The 21156-nt window shown below is 35.4% G+C and overlaps 1 protein-coding gene across 1 annotated transcript in view; it reads left to right on the top strand.

The window, feature by feature from the left end:
* UBR3 (ubiquitin protein ligase E3 component n-recognin 3) overlaps positions 1–21156 on the top strand; it is a 285317-nt gene that overhangs the window by 131864 nt on the left and 132297 nt on the right. Inside the window, exons 22-25 of the mRNA XM_017854465.1 lie at positions 3312–3416; positions 4565–4738; positions 6625–7085; positions 15889–15977. Coding sequence (XP_017709954.1) covers positions 3312–3416; positions 4565–4738; positions 6625–7085; positions 15889–15977 — 829 coding nt within the window. The remainder of the gene's footprint in view (positions 1–3311; positions 3417–4564; positions 4739–6624; positions 7086–15888; positions 15978–21156) is intronic.

The raw sequence follows: 21156 nt of genomic DNA, 5'->3' as shown, positions 1-21156 counted from the left end.
ATCAGAACCCACTAAAATGACAAAACTAGAATGGCAGTTATGTGAGCCAGTGAATCTTAGGTTGGGGTGGTTCTTTTTGCTTTTTTCCTCTAATCAGGAAAGTGACGTGGAAGGATTTGAGTGTGGTTTCTATGTGGCAAGATCAAAAATTGTTTTTGATAAACATTTTAGGAACTCACAAGATGATGCATTTACTTTCTTGTTATCTAAAATTTGTTTTATTTTGGGATCTTCTCACGTAAAACAGATTTATTTGACTAACATTAATTGTGTACTCAAAAACTTGTGTGAAACATAATATTGTATAGTATGTATGTGTGTATATAATAGGGATTTTTATAATCTCATCTGCATGAAAGATGAAAAAAGTCTGGGTGCGGTGGCTTATGCCTGTAATCCCAGCACTTTGGGAGGCTAAGGTGGGCAGATCTCGAGGTCAGGAGTTCGAGACCAGCCTGGCCAACATGGTGAAACCCTGTCTCTACTAAAACTACAAAAATTAGATAGGTGTGGTGGTGGGCGCCTGTAATCCCAACTTCTCGGAAGGCTGAGGCAGGAGAATTGCTTGAACCTGGGAGGTGGAGGTTACAGTGACCCCAGATCGTGCCACTGCACTCCAGCCTGGGTGACATAGCAGGACTCCATCTAGTGGGTGGAGGAAAGAAAGATGAAAGAAAAAAGAAAATAACTATATATTTTATAAATGTTATGCAGGTAGATACAAAGAAAACCTCTTGTTCTTCTTCCTAATTATAATTTGAAAAATTAAAAGTTAAGAGAAATTCAAAGAAAAATAAGAATATTTGTTATACAAATTTCCAATTACTGTGTACAATCACTTAACACATTGTTTAAGAAAGTATATATTTAGTTAGGTAGGAGTTTTAGTTTTTTTCTTAATCTTATAATGAAATAATACTTTTAAATTTCTATACCCTTCTTTCAACTCCACCCATGACCAATTTTTCATTGTACTTGTTTCTAAAGTTTTCCTGTTACTATTTTGGACAGGTGCCTCAAAAAACACCTTGGGTGGTTTATTTTCATTAACTTCCAAGAGGGTTATTCAGTAATTGATTTAAAATGTTCTTTTTCTTTATTAAAAAATGTAGAATATCTTTTTGTACTGAAAAGATATTTGTATTTGTTTTACAAATAATGGACGGTCTTCGAATGTTTACTTAGTGCCAGATTTTGTTTGAAATGCTTTATATATACTTGTAGACATTATTTTGCTTAAGCTAGCAAAATCCTTATGAGTGAAAGTTTTGTTATTATTCTCCTTTTCAGATATGAAACTGAGTTTTAGAGGTTAAATAACTAGTTTAGATGGGGAAGCTAAGTACTGTTATAAGTAATAATAAGTGACAAATAAATAATTCATGAAAAATTAAGGAAGCCTTATGGCAAATTATTATGCTCTTTCAGGTTATATGTTTCAATGTTTTCGTATACTAAATGTACAAATAGTATTTTATGAAAATAAAAGACAATGTTTTAGTTGTTACAAGACTGTCATAAATGAATTCTTGAAATCTCAACTTTAAAATAGCTTTCTTGATTTTAGTAATAATAATAATAAAATTCTCCATTGACATTACGTTGGCAAGTTAACTTTCTAAAAATCAATTTTAGTAAACCACCTTTATCCTCTGACGTGTTTAATGTCAAAATAAAACTCCCTGGAAACATCATTTTTATTTCTTTCTTTTTTTTTTTTTTTTTGAAGTACCTAATAGAGGGATTTTTTTCCTCCTTAGCTCTTAAGTTATTCAGTTAAAGCTGTAATGCCACAAGCTTTGAAGTCAAAATTTAATTGAATTTAGCTGGTAATGTTTTATTTATCAGGAGGAGATAGTATAGTAATGATAGTCAGTGGCCTGGGAGTCTGAGGTCTGCGTTCTAGTGTTGCTTACACTAGCTAGCTGGTTGTGTGGCTGGGCCTTGGTTTTCTCTCCATAACATAGTGGATCAGAAAGGATGACTTCTGTGGTCTCTCAGCCTTCAGTCTCCTCCTGCTGCTGCTTCTGCTCCTTACATCGTTGGCACCACCCACTCACTATTTGTTGAACACACATTGCTAGACACTACACAAAGCAAATGACAGATATTAACCCATGCAATCCTTACAACAATTCTGGGCTTTAATTCCATTTTATTTTCTTTCTTTTGGTTTTATTTTGGATGGGGATGGGACAAGTGAAAGTGCTAGGAGGGGCTCTATGATTTCAACTTTAGAGATAAGAAAACTAAGACCAGAGTCTGTTGCTGAAGGTCAACTAGGAATAGACAGAAATTTGTTTAAAATCTGGTTTTTAAAAGGTTTTGAATGCCTATGCTCTTCATTGTGCCACACAACAGATGAACAGAGAAGCCCTCTGAATAGTCAGAAAAACATGAGCGAGTCAGTGACTTGAAAGTCTATTCTTTAGTTGCGGTAGATTAGGTCTTAAGCAATTAAGACCTCCTTTCCAAGTCCTCTCAGCCATTTGGGCAGCTTCTGTGAGGCTCAGCTTATCCTGTCCTCTTTTTTGCTCTCTGCTATCTTGCCCACAATTAAAACTGCCATTCCCTACAGAATTTCTTCCTTTCGTCCTTTCCGTCATTTGGCCAGATGACTTTTATAATGAGGACAAGATGATAGCTGCCAGGCCATTTTGTTACTTGTAGTATTTTAGATATCTTCTGGTTAGTGGTCTGTTATATCATAGTGAATGAGTGATTGGTGTAGGTAGCCCAGAAACCTTGTGTAAGATGCATAAGGTTTGCATTGAGTAATCCATAGGTCAGATTTATCAAATTTTCTTCAGAGAACCCTCTTTACTAACCGCTTGAATTCCTTCTGCCTTTCTCCTACATGTAAATCACACACTGACATACATATGAATATAGCTATTCAGAATACTCAGAGGCTCAGAACTTTAATTTCAGAGACATGTTTTTAAGAACATTAATGCACCATAAACATTTATTGTGCTTCCAGTTATATGCCAGGTGCTGTGCTGAACACATTTGCTTGAATTATCCTATTTAGTAAACTTATTATCTGATGGCCTTGTCATCAAGAGAAGAGTGTCAGCAAATTAGGATATAAAAATATTCTTACTAAATTATTTTATTAAATACTTACATTCATATGAATTTATTTTAGTGGACTCTCTGACATAACCTTTAGAAAATTTGTGAACTGGTATTTCTAGATATTACTTAAAGTACTTTTCGTCTATAACAGTAAAATATTTTTGGATCTCTAAATGAAATACATTTTGTGGAAAAAAGTAATTATGAGGCATTTTCTTCCCTTTTTAAAGATTCTGATGGATCATCAAAATCTGTCAGAACATGTACTCTGCATGGTTTTGTATCTGATTGAATTAGGACTCGAAAATTCTGCTGAAGAAGAATCAGATGAAGAGGTAAGTAGTTTTTTGTAATTTAAAATTTTTAGATAGGCAGCCCCTATCTGGCTCCAACCAATTGTTGCCAAACCAGACATGTTATACTTTTGCTAGTTATAACATGCCTTAGTAAAATGTATTTATGGATTCATCTTGAGGTATATTTATGTTTTCATCAGACTCATAAGATCTTTTAAAGAACTACTAGAAAAGGCCCTTTGGGATCTTCACATACGTACAGTTTTTTAGGGCCTTCATTGATATATTAAATTCTATTATGGAATTACTGAATTTGAAATTTGTAATTCCTATCACAAAATTAAGAAAAGTGTTTAATGCATTTTGGTGTTATGCTAAGAATATTGATTATTGGTAAACAATTACCAGTAATCGATAAATAATCAGTAAAACTGAAGTTAGTAGCTCCAAAAATTCTGATAATTTGATTAGGGATTATTTTTGAGTAGCAAATTCTTTCTGTAAAGGTTTTAAGGTAATGGCATGAATATTGTTATATGGGAGAATGTTTAAAGTACTTAAGAGTAAAAGTTGTTAATTTGTTTCAGGATTTTAGAAGTATTGTGTCCATAAAAGCAATTGTTACTACAAGTTAGTTTCACTAATGTGTAAGATTCTCCTCATCTCTTCCCTCCTAAATGACAAAATATAACACAATATAATAATTGCAAAAAACAAGTTAAAGAAACCACTTTGTAGTTCTTTGTAGTCCAAGTTGAATCAACATATGTTCTTTCATAGATGTTAAAAGGTTATAAAGATTCCTCTATGATTAGGTCATACCTTTGGTTGATTTTTCAGTTTCCTCCAAATTAGTCCAAATTAGCATTATTTGTATTACTAATGGGTGAGGATGAATATTGTGTAATGTTCAGTATTCTAGATTGAAAATGTATTTAAAATGTATTTTAAATCAGACGTTTAGCTGATTCCATCGGACTTACCCATATTGGTATTGAGTAATTTATTACTACATTTTTTGTTTGAATTTGGTTTTATTCAAATTTATTCACTCTATAATTTATGGATGAGACAGTAAAGGATCCAGGATTATGACAGGCAATGGATGATTTTTGGGGGCTTGTTACATCTCCATTGTACCTTGGACCTGACGTGGCAAGATTTGATATTCTTTTTTTTTTTTTTAGGCATCAGTGGGTGGACCAGAACGTTGTCATGACAGTTGGTTTCCTGGCAGTAACTTAGTGTCAAACATGCGACACTTTATAAACTATGTTAGAGTAAGAGTTCCAGAGACTGCGCCTGAAGTGAAGAGAGACTCACCTGCAAGTACTAGCTCTGATAACTTGGGTTCCTTTCAAGTAAGTGTAAATGTAAGAAAGAAAATAAGGAAAAGCTTTATGTTATGTATGTTATGTTGGGATATACTGTTCCTATGATATCCAAAAGAAAAAAAAAGTGGTTGTAGATAACTTTACATTGTTTTTTATTTCCTCTGATATATCTATGCAACTTCTACCTTATCAGTCTTTTTCCCTTAATCTGCCAGAGTTCACGACGGCCTAAAGTTCTTCAAAGAGAGGTAGATGTGTATGATATTTGCTTTAACTAGCAACATGGCTTTAACTGGAAATGGGGAAAAACTGCTTTGAAGTATTTGTGTGTGTATGGGTGTTTAATTAATATGGTTAAATTGAAAAGAAAGTTTCTTGGATTTGTGTGTGGTTTTTTTTTGACAAAGTGATTTAAGCTTAATATTAAAGAAAATTTATCTTATTGAGCTTAAAATAACACTGAGTATTTTCTTATTAGTGTTCGACGTATTTTGGACCAATTATAGGTAGCATATTTGAGTGTCTTTACATTTAGCATTGCCACTATATTACTAACTTCTTAAAAATGACTTGGATATTTTCTAAATTAAAATAAATTTAATTGCTAGCAGCATGCTCATTTGCAAATAACTTTTTTTTGCTTCTATGGCAATTAATTAACTTTGATAAAATAAGCCTATAAAGTCTTAAATTCTGTATGTTATGGCTTTGGACTCATTTTGAAAATCAGCGCTCTCATTGCATGTAAGTTAATTTTTAAAAAGCAGTAATGAAAAGTCTTGAAATGACATTTTAAGTAACTAAACTTAAGCAGTTTTAGTCTTCCCAACCTAGATTTTTGTCAGTAGAGAACATTGAATCAGACATTTCTTATAGTAGAGTCTATTTGTAGGAGCTTTCTTGGTCTTTGACAACGTGTTTTGTTGTAAGCAAAACTGGAACCTCTATAAGAGGCTTTTGTCTCTAATTGCTGGTAGAGAGTACTTTAAAAAAACAGCTTGGATGTTAAAAAATAGTATATACTGTCATTTGACTCACAAAAGCTCATCTGATATTAGAGCATCCTTTCTATGCTTGCTTTTAAAAAATAAATTCATTAAACTGATTCATATCTTAATTAAAAGATGTTTTCTAAGAGCCCTGGTGCAGTTTGATTGCTTTAGCAAAAAAGCTTTTTAGAATTTAAATTAATGAGGAAAATACTTAGTTATATCAGAAAAAAAAAAAAACTGTTCAGAAAACAAACATAGTCTTTAACAACACACCAAATAAAACAAACAAATCACAATCACAGTTTTAATTTTCATATTAAAATTAGTAAACAAATTAAATTTCATATTAAAATATGAAACATCAGTTTAGTTTTTTCATCCTTATATTTCAGTTTATAGTAACTTTAAGCCTTTTATGTAGAATTTTCAAACTTTAAAGTTCCTTAAAAAGTGAAATTAATTACTAGTTCAGATTTATTAGCTTAGAAAATTTTTTTAAAAACTAATTTATAATTTTCTTAACTGGAAACTGTAGCAGTCTTCCAGAAGTTACTAAAGAGTACCCCATTCTTCGTGAATGCTGACCAGAACAGCTTTTCCTCCTTTAAACTAATGAATAATTTAGTTTATGATTCTCTTTAATATGGCTGTAGATACTACTTAAGCTTTGTCTATTTTCGGGAGGTTGAAAAGGAGGTGTTACTGCTGATGATCTCCTTATAACTCTTTCCAGATTGAGTGGGATTAAATATATTTGAGAGAGAGAGGTCAAGGGACAGAATTATTTAAAGAGCAAATCTATTGAATAAATCTTTGTATGAAACTGAGCATTCCCTTTGGAAAATGTAGTACTAATATGTTTTTAAAATGGTGCTAAATAACTTCTCTTGATTTTTCTTTGTTTCTCTTTTTTAATGGTAGAATTCTGGTACAGCTCAAGTTTTCAGTTTAGTAGCAGAACGTAGAAAGAAATTTCAGGAAATCATCAATCGCAGTAGCAGTGAAGCAAATCAGGTGGTTCGTCCCAAAACTTCAAGTAAATGGTCTGCTCCTGGCTCAGCTCCACAGTTAACTACAGCTATTTTGGAAATTAAAGAAAGCATATTGTCTTTGCTAATTAAACTTCACCACAAACTCTCAGGAAAACAAAACTCCTACTACCCTCCTTGGCTTGATGACATAGAAATTTTAATCCAACCAGAAATTCCTAAATACAGTCATGGAGATGGTATAACTGCAGTGGAAAGAATTTTACTAAAAGCTGCGTCGCAAAGTAGAATGAACAAACGCATCATTGAAGAGATATGTAGAAAAGTGACCCCTCCTGTACCACCTAAAAAAGTCACTGCAGCAGAGAAGAAAACATTGGACAAAGAAGAAAGGTAATTTTTGTTTTTAATGTTTTAAACGTGTGTATAGTTGAAAATTTGATATTTTCTTCCTTTTGGTCATTTGAGGATAATCACCTGGATGTTTAACAGCAACAGTCATAGCTGATGTAACATGAATGGAATGGAGCATAGTCAGTGCTTGTACATGTGATATATTGAGTTTATTGACGGACAGGTGAGCCTTTCTGACCCCACCGTAAAATTACTACCTTAAATCTGTATGTCTCTTTGGAAAAATTTCTACTGCTTTTATTGCTGTAGGGATCTAATAATTCTCTTACTGTTAAAGTTGAACTGTTCAGCTTTAAATGAGAATAGAAAATATTTAAACATTTCTCCAAATAAAATCCAACTGCTTTAGTTTCTTTTGGTCTTTTCTAATCTTTATTAATATATGATTGCTGATTTTAAAAGTGATGTTTTAAAACACATTCTGACTAACTTATGCTTCTAGCTTTTGGGTCTTTAGGTTGCTTATAATTTGTTGTTAAATTATATTTATAAACTTTTTTACATCTTTTGATTTTCTTGAAAAAAAAAAAGATTGGGATTTTTTTTAAATCTCAAGATATATACTGTGTTATGTGGAGTTTGTGGGTCAAGGACTATGAGCATAGTATGGTTCTTTTTTTCAGTGGTACGTTGTTTGCCAGAAGAGTTGTGTTACTGTGCATTGTCACCAATTGTTTCCCAAGAGCCTTGTCAACATTGCTGACCCTACTGTCGTAAACCTGACAAGGTGAATCTTGAGAGATTGAAACTCAGCATAATTGTCAAACTCTTGGAAAGGGTTCAGTGTTTATTAAAGAAAAAAAAAAAAAAGAGCATGCCTTCTAATGAGTGTACATAGGCTAAAAGACCCAGGACATTAAAAAAAGGATTTCAGATCAAATTCAAGATAGTCATTGCTCACTTCTCTGAGGTTATAAATAATATTTATTGTTTTAATTTCTTTATTATTTAAGACAAATTTGTCTACCAAAGCAACAATTATAGGGGAAGGGTACACATTTCCCCTTAGGGAGGGTCCAAAGAGATCACATCAATATTATCTTTTTTTTTTTTTTTTTTTGAGACGGAGTCTCGCTCTGTCGCCCAGGCTGGAGTGCAGTGGCCAGATCTCAGCTCACTGCAAGCTCCGCCTCCTGGGTTTACGCCATTCTCCTGCCTCAGCCTCCCGAGTAGCTGGGACTACAGGTGCCCGCCACCTCACCCGGCTAGTTTTTTGTATTTTTTAGTAGAGACGGGGTTTCACCGTGTTAGCCAGGATGGTCTCGATCTCCTGACCTCGTGATCCGCCCGTCTCGGCCTCCCAAAGTGCTGGGATTACAGGCTTGAGCCACCGCGCCCGGCCTGTCAATATTATCTTAATTTAAGAATCTAGGACCTTGATCATCTCAATCTCTTTTATATAGGTAAAAATCATTGTCAACAGAGTTATTTGGACTACTATTGTGAGCGGTATGACTAATACATCATTTAGCAGTTTGAAGTGTACTTTAGAGGTATTTTCTGGATAATTTCATCTTCTTACTTTTAAAATTAAATATAGGCAATTATGGATTAAATGATCAGTGGAAGCAAGCCTAAGATGGATCTTACTCGATTGATCCATTTCTCACTCATTGGGTGTCAGTCAAGCACTTTTCTAGACATATCTGTGTCCGGTGTTGGACTTCCTGACCTCGAGGAATTGATACTATAATGGAGAGACAGACTGGTAAACAGATAGTTTGTTAGTAGTGTTAACATAGTGTAACAGGTACTATATTGGGTACACAGAGTGTTAATGGGAGTAGCAGGACATAAGGCTAAGAAGGTAACCGCGTATCATTAACTGGCACAGGGTATAAATGGTTACAGGGAAACTGGAAGGATTTTAAGTGAGGAATAATATATAAGATAGAACTGGACACGGTGGCTCACGCCTGTAATCCCAGCACTTTGGGAGGCTGAGGCGGGCAGATCACGAGGTCAGGAGATCGAGACCATCCTGNTATATATATATATATATGTGTGTGTGTGTGTGTGTGTGTGTATGTATATATATGTGTATATATATAGGATAATTACATGAGGGTGGATTAGAGTGGGGTAAGACTGGAAATTGGGAGAGCAAGCTACTTAGTCATCTAGTGGGGCAGGTGTGGTAAGGGTCTGAACTAAGACAGTGATGATAATAAAGAGAGGAGGAGATGCATATGAGATATTTAGCAGGTACAAGTTGTTAGACTCGGTAATCAGCTTGATGTGAGAAATGAGGGAGATGTCGTGAATGGTGGCCTGATTTCTGACTTGGATAATGTTCCTTTTACCAAGATAATGGAGTATAGGAGGGGTCTCAGGCTCAGTAGTAAAACTGATCTGTTCAGTTCTGGATACTACTAAGTTTAAGAGGGATACCCAGGTGAAGATGTCCAGTCAGATATAGGGTTTAAGATTTAGGGGAGAATTCTTAGAGATACAGATATGAGCACATAGGTGATAGTAGAATCCTTGTATATGGGAGAAAGTGTACAGTAAGAAAATGAGAAGACTGAATATAGAACTCAAGGGGAAAACATTAAAGGGAATGACTGAGGAAAGGGTACCTATAAAGGTGACTGATAAATGGGTGGCTGAGCAGAGTAAGAGAAAAACTGGGGTGAGTGGCATTAGAGAAGTCACAAGAGGAAGTTCGGAAGCAAGAAACATCAAAATTGTTAAGTGCTATAGGAGTTCAATAAGATTGGCCATCCTGTTTGATTTATTAATTAGGAGGTCATCCTTTGGTACCTGTATAAGGAGCAATTTTAGTCACATATATAGTTATACTACATCTTTGATGTAATTAAGAGTTTGTTGGGAGGTCGAGGTGGGTGGATCACAAGGTCAGGAGAGTAAGACCATCCTGGCCAACATGGTGAAACCCCATCTTTACTAAAAATATAAAAAATAGCTGGGCGTGGTGGCGTGTGCCTGTAGTCCCAGCTACTAGGGAGGCTGAGGCAGGAGAATTGCTTGAAGCTGGGAGGCGGAGGTTGCAGTGAGCTGAGATCGCGCCACTGCACTCCTGCCTGGCGACAGAGTGAGACTCCCCATCTCAAAAAAAGAGAAAAGTTTGTTATAAAAAATTTATATTAATATATGCAAAAGCCTACGGTAGATTAAGAATTTAGGAGAATTCCTAAATAGGAGTTATAAAGAACTAACAAAAAATTTGTTTCCATGGGAGAAAGGACATTCAGTAACATATAATTTAGATGACCAGTCATTAAGTTTGAATTAGTAATAGCCTAGAATGTAATAAATCTACTGCCAAAATTAGAAGGTTGAAAATGAGGTAAGATTGTTATTTTTTTCAATTAGTGGTCTCTCTTAGTGGTCATATCCTTCTTTCTGTTATATAATAGTATATCCTTTTATTTTGAAAGAAGATAAACAGTGAATCAAAATCTATTTTTTTTGGTAATTATTACTAATAATGTGATACTGGAGGACATTGTTTAGATGCTACTTTTACAAAGGCCCTGATGGTACTGTAATAAATAATATTCTAAAAATTTTAAAGGCTTTCTTTGTGATAGATTTTGTTTCCTTTGAACAATGATGGTATTGACAAGTACTTGAAACTAATTTGTAGTGGACAGCTAAGGATTAAGATGACTATTTGGATCTCACCATGCTTCTCACGTTTGTCTTTCCTCTGGATTTGTTTTGGATTTTCATAATAAAGGCAGAACCGTTCATGAACACTTAATGAGGATCAATTTCCAAGTACCTCACCTTTAGACAAACTCAGTATCACTTTCATAATAGATTAACTTCATAGAAAACAAGATGTAAGCAGAAAACATTAGATGGTTGTAATAAAATGCAGCTTCAATGTCTTTGCCTCAGGAGTTAATGGAAAATTTTTGAGTTATACTGAATCTGCCAGAACTTGTGTATGTTCTTTGTTAATGGCCTTTATTTACATTTATGCCCATTTAGAAAAGTAATAATCTCGGGCCGGGCGCGGTGGCTCAAGCCTGTAATCCCAGCACTTTGGGAGGCCGAGACGGGTGGATTGCGACGTCAGGAGATCGAGACCATCCTGGCTAACACGGTGAAACCCCGTCTCTACTAAAAAATACAAAAAAACTAGCCGGGTGAGTTGGTGGGCGCCTGTAGTCCCAGCTACTCGGGAGGCTGAGGCAGGAGACTGGGGTAAACCTGGGAGGCGGAGCTTGCAGTGAGCTGAGATCCGGCCACTGCACTCCAGTCCGGGCGACAGAGCGAGACTCCGTCTCAAAAAAAAAAAAAAAAAAGAAAAGAAAAGTAATAATCTCGATTAAGAAAACATTCACAACAATGACATTCCATTTCTGGTTAGTATAGAAACCCGCTATAGAAATACACTTCAATACTAGTGTCAAGCAGTTACATTTGAGGTTTTCTTATGTTTAATAGATTTTAAAAAGTACACTCTATGGACATACGTATTCTAATTGTAAGTGTACATGTTTAAAGGTGAGCTGTAGAGTGAGTGGCATTAATTAAAGAAGCATGGCAAAACTTACAGATTTGCAAAATAGTGATTCAGAAGACCAAAAATATAGTCTATCATTGCTGTTGTTGCTCAAAACATTTTTGGAGGTCACTTAGAATGCTTTGAGCATCTAGAGCACATTTTCTTTGCTTCCGTTTCTTCCATTGTGGCAAATATTTGTCCTTTGAGGATGGATTTAATTTCAAAAGCTTTTATTTTGAAGGAATCTTAAACTTACATAAATGGTTCAGGAAGTTCTTTGTATCCTCAACTATGAGAATTAGCAAATCAGTATGGTATTTGAGTATGATTAAATCTTTAGATCCCAAGTTTTGATAGTTGTCCCAGTAATGTCTCGTCTCGCATCGTCTCCACTCCCCTTCCCTTCCCTCCCCTCCTCCCCCTCCCCTCCCTCTCTTCTCCTTCTCTTCTCCTTTTTCTTTTTCTTTTTTTGGAGACAGGGTCGTGCTCTGGTCGCTCAGGCTGGAGTGTGTGGCAATGATGGACGGCTTACTTCCACCTTGACCTCCTAGGCTCAAGTGATTCTCCCGCCTCAGCCTCTTGAATAGCTGGTACTACAGGTGTGTGCCACCATGCCTGGCTAATTTTTAAAAATCAGTTGTAGGGATGAGGTCTTGCTGTGTTATCCAGGCTGGTCTCAAACTCCTGGGCCCAAGTGATCCTCCCGCCTCAGCTCCACAAAGTGGTGTGATTACAGGCATGAGCCACTTCTCCTAGCCCCCAATAATATTTCTTTTCTTTCTTTGTTTCTTTTTTTTTCGTTTTTGAGACAGAGTCTCGCTCTGTCACCCAGGCTGGAGAGCAGTGGCGTGATCTCGACTCACTGCAACCTCCGCCTCCCAGGTTCAAGCAATTCTCTGCCTCAGCCTCCCGAGTAGCTGCGATTAACAGGCGCCTGCCACCACGCCACGCTAATTTTTGTATTTTTAGTAGAGACAGGGTTTCACCATATTGCCCAGGCTGGTCTTGAACTCCTGACCTTGTGATCCACCCGCCTCGGCATCCCAAAGTGCTGGGTTTACAGGCATGAGGCATTATGCCCAGCCACTAATATTTCTTATAGCAGAAAGATCCAGTTCATAATCACTCCTTGCATTTAATTGTCATGCCTCTTTGTTCTCCTTCAATATAGAAGTTTTTATTTTCATGACCTTGGCACTTTTAAAGATTATGAAGCAGTAGTAACATTGTAGAATATCTCTTAATTTGGGATTCTCTGTTTTCCCTTTATATTTTGACTCAGTTTATACAACTTTGGCAGGAATGTCAATGAAGTGTTGCTGTTTTGTTTTCATTGTATCCCATAAGGTGTTACATGATTTCAATTTGTTTCATCACTGGTGATTTACTTTGATCATGTCTGCCAGACTTCTTCACAGTCAAATTACCTTTCCCACCCTACTTTACAATTAATACATAATTTGTGGAGAGATACTTTGAGATATTGTAATATCCCAATCCATATCAACTTTATATTCATTCATTTTTATCAGTATGGACTCATGGGTTCCTGTTTTATGGGTTATAATCTCATATGCTTGTTATTAATTTTGGTGCTCAAATTATTACAGATTTGGCCACTAGGAGTCACATCAAGCTGGTTTCCGGGTCTTGTTGATCTGTCCCCATCATTCTTTGAGCATATTCTTATTTTCTGGGGCAATAAGATGTTCCAGGCTTGGCCAGGTGGTGGCTCACACCTGTAATCCCAGCACTTCGGGAGGCTGAGATGGTCAGATGACCTGAGGTCAGGAGTTCGAGATCAGCCTGGCCAATGTGGTGAAACCCCGTCTCTACTAACAATACAAAAATTAGTCAGGCATGGTGGCGTGTGCCTGTAATCCCATCTACTCAGGAGGCTGAAGCACGAGAATCGCTTGAACCCAGGAGGCAGAGGTTGCAGTGACCCTAGATCACGCCACTGCACTCCAGCCTGGGCAATAGAATGAGACTCTGTCTCAAAAAAAAAAAAAAAAAAAAGATGTTGCAGGCTTATCCTGTACTTGGAGTCAGCCATTGCTCCAAGGTGTCCTGGTTGCTTTTAGGAGAGAATGGTATTTAGAAACTCCAGTCCATGTGTTTATTCTAATGAAGTATAGCTGTCTCAGGTCCTCTTAGGACAGAGCTGGGGAAAATTGTGTGTGTGTTTCTTTGTAAGTCTGTGTTTGTTTTGGAAGGTAGTGAGAGAGAGGAAGGGAGAAATTTATATTTAGTTTTATGTCTACCTTTATGTACTGAAAACTATGAGTTCACTCTGATACTTTCAGTTCCAATCTATCACTCTAGGAGTCATTCTTGTTTTCTCTCTTTCCATATTTGTAACTCTGTGACTCCCTACTTCCACAGTAAGATACCTGACACCTATAACTCTTTCTCTCGCTCTCTGTATCTGTGTATCTATCTATCTAGATAGATATATTTAACTTTTTAGTTAAAAAATTACACATATTTAACTAAAATTTTACCACACAAATGCCCTCCTGTGCCAGGCTGTCGAGTCCTGACACTCCATACTAGGACATGTTCAGAAAGGGAAGAGAGGGGACGGGTAGATTTAATTTTTTGAAATGGCCATCATCATTGAGAGTTGACTTTGATGAATAAGGTGAGTGATCAACCTGGATAATAATATTTTGGCTCAAAAACAGTATAAAAGAATTGTTGTTATAAAATAATAAGGCGAGTTTTTTATGTGGATCCTAAATTATCTGTAAATGTTAGAAAAGGAGTGTTAACAATTTTTTGAATATTATTGTCAAAAATATGTAACTTCTCATGGTAAAGTGGACCACAGAACTTGACTTTATAGTTGCTCCTGATTATCCCCACTAATTTGATGGGAGCAAATGGGTGGATAATTTAAAAATTACTGTATTTCATTCTTCTAAATTTTATATGTTATATCCTTGAATCAGATCAGATTAATAGAAAAATACTTTTAGGTTTCCCATAACAATGATTGCATAGACTCTCAGTTTAACATAATGCTTTGACTTCTATACTGTATAGACATAATAAATGGTCATTAAAAAAACTGCTGTAGTATACTCTGTCCATTGTGTTCTCATTATTCTTCTGTATTATGGGTATGACACAAAGAACATCAGCTCCTCTTTTAGTTTTGTTCAAGTAAAAAGTTTATCTCTTCCATGAACTAACATATAATTTACCTTTTCTAACCTTTCTTTTTTCTTCTTCTTCCTCTCCTTCACTTCTTGTTGAAATTACTAATTTAACCTTTCCTTGCTGGGAGTGAAACTTTATGCTTACTTTTATTATGTATTGTTGGCATCACATAATCTCAAGAAACCTGTCACCTTTGACTTATTTTCCTATTCCTATGTTATGGTAACATTGTATTGGTGGATTTTTGTTTTTTTTTTTGGTAACCAGTTGCAATTAAAATACTCTTTGGAAGTAGATAAGGCATACATAATAAATATAATATAGTGAATTAATCCAAGGGAATATTTAGGGCTTTGTAATACAGTTTTTGTCTTATGTTGTGTTTGAGACTCCTTCACATTCCTTTACTTTATACAAAATAAACCAAACTTGAAATATGTCCTAGTAGAAACTGGGAAACTTACTGGCTTCTGTTCATTCTCTGTTAGGAGAGACCTATTCTTAGGGTAACAGTAAATATGACTGTTCTTATCTTTTAGACTTTGTTTATATCTAAACATCATAGCTTCTTCTAGCAATCAGTTTACTGTTATTTGTGCCTGGGGTTAAATTGTTAGTCTCTTGCTAAAAAAGACTTGCTCTTGCTGCCTTCTGATGTATACTTAGGAACTTGTGTTGTTGGAAATCCAAATATTCTATCTACCTTAATTATTATTTCACATTTTAAAGTACATCTTGGCTTTTATTTTTATTAAACCAGTGAGTTTGTAAGCTTTTAAAATTAGAATCCTTTTAAGGACAATCAAATATTAGAAGAAATTTAATACATAATACAAAAAATAGATTGTTCTCAACTGTGTGCCAGGGGTTAACCAGGATATTCCCTTCCTTAACTATTTCTTGCGTTCCAGCAAATTTTTTCTTTAATTTTTGGAAAATGTGGAAAGAATATAAAGTCATGCATTTAGTTAAAATACACACATATATATGCATTCAAGCATGCATGTACATTTTCATGCATTTTTGTGCACCTAAAGACATACATATATACATTTTCATACATTATATACTCCTGAAATATAGTAGTTAGGTCTTAAGCACATCTGATACTTAAAACTTTATTTCTGTTTAATCTAGGCGACAGAAGGCTAGAGAGAGGCAGCAGAAATTGCTTGCAGAGTTTGCTTCACGACAGAAAAGCTTTATGGAAACTGCAATGGATGTTGGTAAGTCAAAATTATTAGTTTAGAACTCTCATAATTATACTTATACTTTAGGGATGATGTAGTCCAATCTTTTACTAATTTAAAACATTACAGACTTATTATTTCTAGTGTTTATTTGGTCTTTATTTAAATAATATAGTGATGGAAGATCAGACTTTTATTATAGACAGTCCATTCTGTTGTTAGTAGCTATAATTAGGAAGTTCTTCCTGATGGTAGCAATATAGTATGCTCCTTTTGTTCTCTTCTGTTAAACGGTCTCTTAGATTTGTGAGATCCATCAATATATATTTACTTATCTTGATCTTTTTCTTTGAAATTATCTTAAAATCCTTCAAATAGTTTCAAATGCTTCTAGTGCCTCTTTCTGGTACCTCTTCATTATTTCTTAAAATCAGGTGAACTTCTCATTTCCATTAAGATTAGCATTAGAATTTATACAGTGAGAGAGGATACCATGTTTCTGTATGATAGTAGCCTTTTACACACATTGGAGAAATAGATTAAATCTTAGTGTCAGTCTTTAGTTAACCAGGATATTCCCTTCCCTGACTATTTCTTGCATTCCAGCAAATTTTTTCTTTAATTTTTAGAAAATACAGAAAGAAAATAAAGTCATGCATTTAGTTAAAATACACACATATATATGCATTCGAGCATGCATGTACATTTTCATGCATTTTTATGCACCTAAACACATAACCAACTTCCTGAAGAAATTTGTAGAGATCAGTTCAAATTTAGCCTAATGGGTTCTAAACCATCAAATATAGTTAATGTTCAAGATATAACTTTGACAGAAAGAATACAGATTGAGCACCCCTAATCTGAAAATCTGAAATCTAAAATGTGCCAAAATCCAAAACTTTCTGAGCTTTGACTTTCCACTTGTGGCATGATGCCACATGTGGAAAGTTTTTGACCTAAGATTCATGTTTTGAATTTCTTTTCTGGCAACTTGTTGATTTCCTTTTCATTTGGGTCTGTTACTAGAGAGCTATGAAGTTCAAAATCTCTATTAGGTTTTTCCAGAGGGACAGAAATGGTAGGATATGTATATATGAAAGGGAGTTTACTAGGGAGAACTGGCTTACATAATTACAAAGGTGACATCCCGTGATCGGCCATCTGCAAGCTGGGGGATGAGAAAAGCTAGTACCATGGTTCATTCCAAGTCTAAAACCCTCAAAACCAGAGAAGCTGAAAGTACAGCACCTGATCTGAGGCTGAAGGCCAAAAACCCCCAAGAGGCCATTGTTACAGATCTGAAAGCCCAAAGGCCAATTTATCCATTTCTTTTAGGTTTTCCAGTTGGTTGGCATATAGTTGTGACATGATGCCACAAGTGGAAAGTTTCACACTTGACCTCTTGTGATGGGTTGCAGTCAAAACTATATTTCATTTACAAAATTATGTAAAATGTTGCATAAGCCTGGGTGCGGTGGCTCATATCTGTAATCCCAGCACTTTGGGAGGCCGAGGTGGGTAGATCACTTGAGGTCAGGAGTTTGAGACCAGCCTGACCAACATGGTGAAACCCATCTCTACTAAAAATACAAAAAAATTAGCTGGGCGTGGTGGTGCACACCTGTAATCCCAGCTACACGGGAGGCTGAGGCAGGAGAATTGCTTGAACCAGGAGACAGGTTTCAGTGAGCCGAGATAGTGCCATTGCACTGCAGCCTGGGTGACAAGAGCAAAAAAAAAAAAAAGGTTGTGTAAAATCACCATAGCCTGTATGTATAAAGTGTATATGAAACATAAATGAATTTTGTGTTTAGACTTGGGTCCCATCCCCAAGATATCTCATTATGTCTACGTAAATATTCTGAAATCTGAAAAAAATCTGAAATCTGAAACACTAATGGTCCCAAGCATTTCAGATAAGGGATACTTAACCTGTACTGAAATTCTGTTTATGGAATTTACTTAGCATCAGTTGACTTTATCATATGAAAGAAGAGGGTTTAGCTTATTGACACTACTTTCCCTTTCTCTCTTCTTTCCAAAAATTGATAATTTTAATTTTTTTACATGTTTAATATAATTATAATATTTATGTATTGTTCTATCTGCAGTAGTCAGTATCTTGATACTGCTTCATATAAAATGAACTAATAAGCACCCCATCCTTCCTTTCCTCTTCTACCTCCTGCCTTTTTTCAGATACTTTTAAACTTTTAAATTGTCAAGGTTGCTGACATTTTGTTTTACAGTCACATTAATGTCTTCCATGTGAAGGCTGACTCTTAAAACAATGAAGAGTTTGTATTAGTATGACTTTTTAAATGCTATTGAGTACAAGGCTACAACCATTGACTATTTTTGAGTCTGGTGGCCCAACTCCTGGACCTCTTCAAAGAGACCATCTTTAGTACATAGCCTCTTTTCTTCCAGTCCCTTGATTGCTAAACCCATATGACCTTTTATTTGTTTCTGTATGAACCATGACTTTGTTATGTTGCCTTTTGTTTTCCCTGAAGTTCCCCAACTTTTTAAATTTTATTTTTAAAATTTTATTGTAGCAAGAACCAGTGTGCCTTTATGATATCTCTGTTATTCTTCCTACTCAATCATACTGTCTTTTGCATGGAATTCTTTTCCAATCTGGTCCATTTGTTCTTCAGGCATGCCCTACAGCCATTACCTGAGGATTTTCCCCTTTTGGGATTGATAATAGAGTTTCTTGCATATTAATATCATCTCTTTTTGAAATCTTGTTTTATTGGGGTGCCAATTCAAGTATATATATATATATTTTTTTTTTTCTTTTTTTTTTTCTTTTTTAAGAGATAAGGCATTGCTATCTTACCCAGGCTGGATTTGAACTCCTGAGCTCAAGCGAGTCTCCCACCTCAGTCTACCTAGTATTTGGGACTATAGTCATGCACCACCATGCCTAGCTCAAATCTTAATAATGACGTTTGGTAGCTCAACCGTCTGATTCTTTATTTCTGGAAGGGACTTTAGTCTACTCTCACACCTGATTGTTCATTTAGATGGATGTAGAATTCCAGGTTGATAAACATTTTCTGTCACAACTTTACAACTGAAGGCATTGCCTCTTTGTCTTTTACCATTCATTTGATAAAAAGTCTGGTGGTAATCTAATTCTTACACCTTTGTAGGTGAGCATTTTTTCCTTTCCTGTGACAAATTTGTGATTATCTGATCCTTAGAGATCTGAAGTTTTATCATTTGTATCTTAAGAGATTTTTTCCCATCCTCCTTAATTTTTTTTTTTTTGATAACTGGTATAGTCATCCTCCAAGATGGTTCTTCTGAATGATCCCTATCTCCTGGTCCTGATGCCCTGTGTAGTCTCCTACATTGATGTGCATGACCTATAGAATATGGCAGAAGTGAAGGTATATCATTTCTCATATTAGGTAATGAAAGACATTACGGCTTCTGTCTTTGTTACTTTCTCTCTCCCTTGGATTACTCATTCTGGTGGAAGCCAGCTGCCATGTCATGAGTATCCTTGTGGAGGCCCATGTGAGTGAGGAACTGAGGCTTCTTTCCCCAGCAGTCATGTGAGTGAGCTTGGTTGTGAAACTTCCTATCCCAGTTAAGCCTTTAGTTAATTTTGTTATTTTTTTCTTAAAAATTTTTTTTTTTTTAACTAAAGAGACAAGGTCTCTCTGTATTGTTCAGGCTGGCCTCAAACTCCTGGCCTCAAAGCAATCCTTCTGCCTCGGCCTCCCAAAGTCCAGGATTACAGGTGTGAGCCACTGCATCTGGTGCCAGTTAAGCCTTTAAATGACTGCAGGTTTGATAGTAATTTCAGGAGAGCTCCTTAGCCAGAACCACACCACTAAGCTGCTCCCAGATGCCTGACCCTCAGAAATTGTTGGAGATAATTCTTTTTAAGCCACTGAGCATGAGGGTATTTTGTTATTAAGCAATGCTTTCCTTCTTAACATTTTATTCTTTTTTGGGACTCGGAATTGGATATTGGATCTCCAAGACTGATCTTTTAATTTTGTAATGTGTTTTATCTTTTATATCATTTGTTCTTTTTGTTTTATACATATATAGATTTCCTCTCTCCAGTATCTTGTTCTTACCATCTGTATAGAATTTTCTCTAAAAATCTTTCTGAATGAGTTTAGGGTGTTTCTTTTTTTTTCTTTATGTGTTTCTCTCTCTAAATTATCCTTTATCCTTCTAAATTGCTTGAAAAACTTGTTAGTCTTTCATGTTGTTAGTTTTCCTCATTTGCCTGATGATTCCTGATTGTCCTGGAGAGGTGGTCTGGGTAGCTCATGTGGATTTATTTTACTGAGGTGTAAAGAGGTTTGGTCCTAATAATTGTCTCTAGTCTGTGTACATGGGTAAGGTGTGTTGATTGTCAGATTTGGATTAGGGATGGGAGAAGGGCTGACCACTCTAGGTTGGAGTGCCCAGATGCTAACATTCACATTAGAAGCCCCAGTTTTCTCTAAGCTGCTTGTTCAGTTTCTTTGGATAAGAATAGGCTGGTTTTTGTTGTTGTGGATGATCTGTTTTTTCTGTGAGGTAAATGCCAAGCACCCGAATGCTCTGTTTAGTCAGAGTTGGGGAAGGAATTGGGGTGCTATGTAGTGATGTCTATATACAGTCCTTCAAATAATTATTCTGTTTTCAGAGTCATTTTATACTTATGGCTCCTGTCTTCTGCCTCATGTGCTGATTCTGAGCCCAGAGTTGACATTCTAATGGATAGATCAATTCTTCCTTTTCTGTAACTTTTTGATATCACATATCTTTTCTCTGTCATCATGCCTGTATCTTCTCCAGTCTTTCAGAAATGTTATTGACATCTCCTATTTGCTGGTGAAATTCTCTTCTACCACTTCATCCTTTTTCTCTATTCTGTGGGAATATTTCTTCATTTCTTTTCTATCTTTATTTCAATGGGATTGTTTTAAAAAAGAATGAGGGACAAAAGCAGATATTTAGCCTGTAATCTTGAATTAAATACTTAATATGCATTATTGCAGTGTATAAAGTTAATTTTTTATAACAAAAGCACTAAATTTTATTAAAATTTAGAAAACACAAATAATAAAAAATAAGAAATAATATATTTTTACTACCACATTTCCTAACCCAGGTTGTATCCTTACAAGACTTTTTCTAAGAACATATGCATATAAATGTATTTTTTACCAAAATGAGGTTTTACAATGCTATT

This window comes from Rhinopithecus bieti, unplaced genomic scaffold, assembly GCF_001698545.2.
Source record: "Rhinopithecus bieti isolate Rb0 unplaced genomic scaffold, ASM169854v2 scaffold_37314, whole genome shotgun sequence".
NCBI lineage: Eukaryota > Metazoa > Chordata > Mammalia > Primates > Cercopithecidae > Rhinopithecus > Rhinopithecus bieti.
This window is presented reverse-complemented; position numbering and strand designations above follow the sequence as displayed.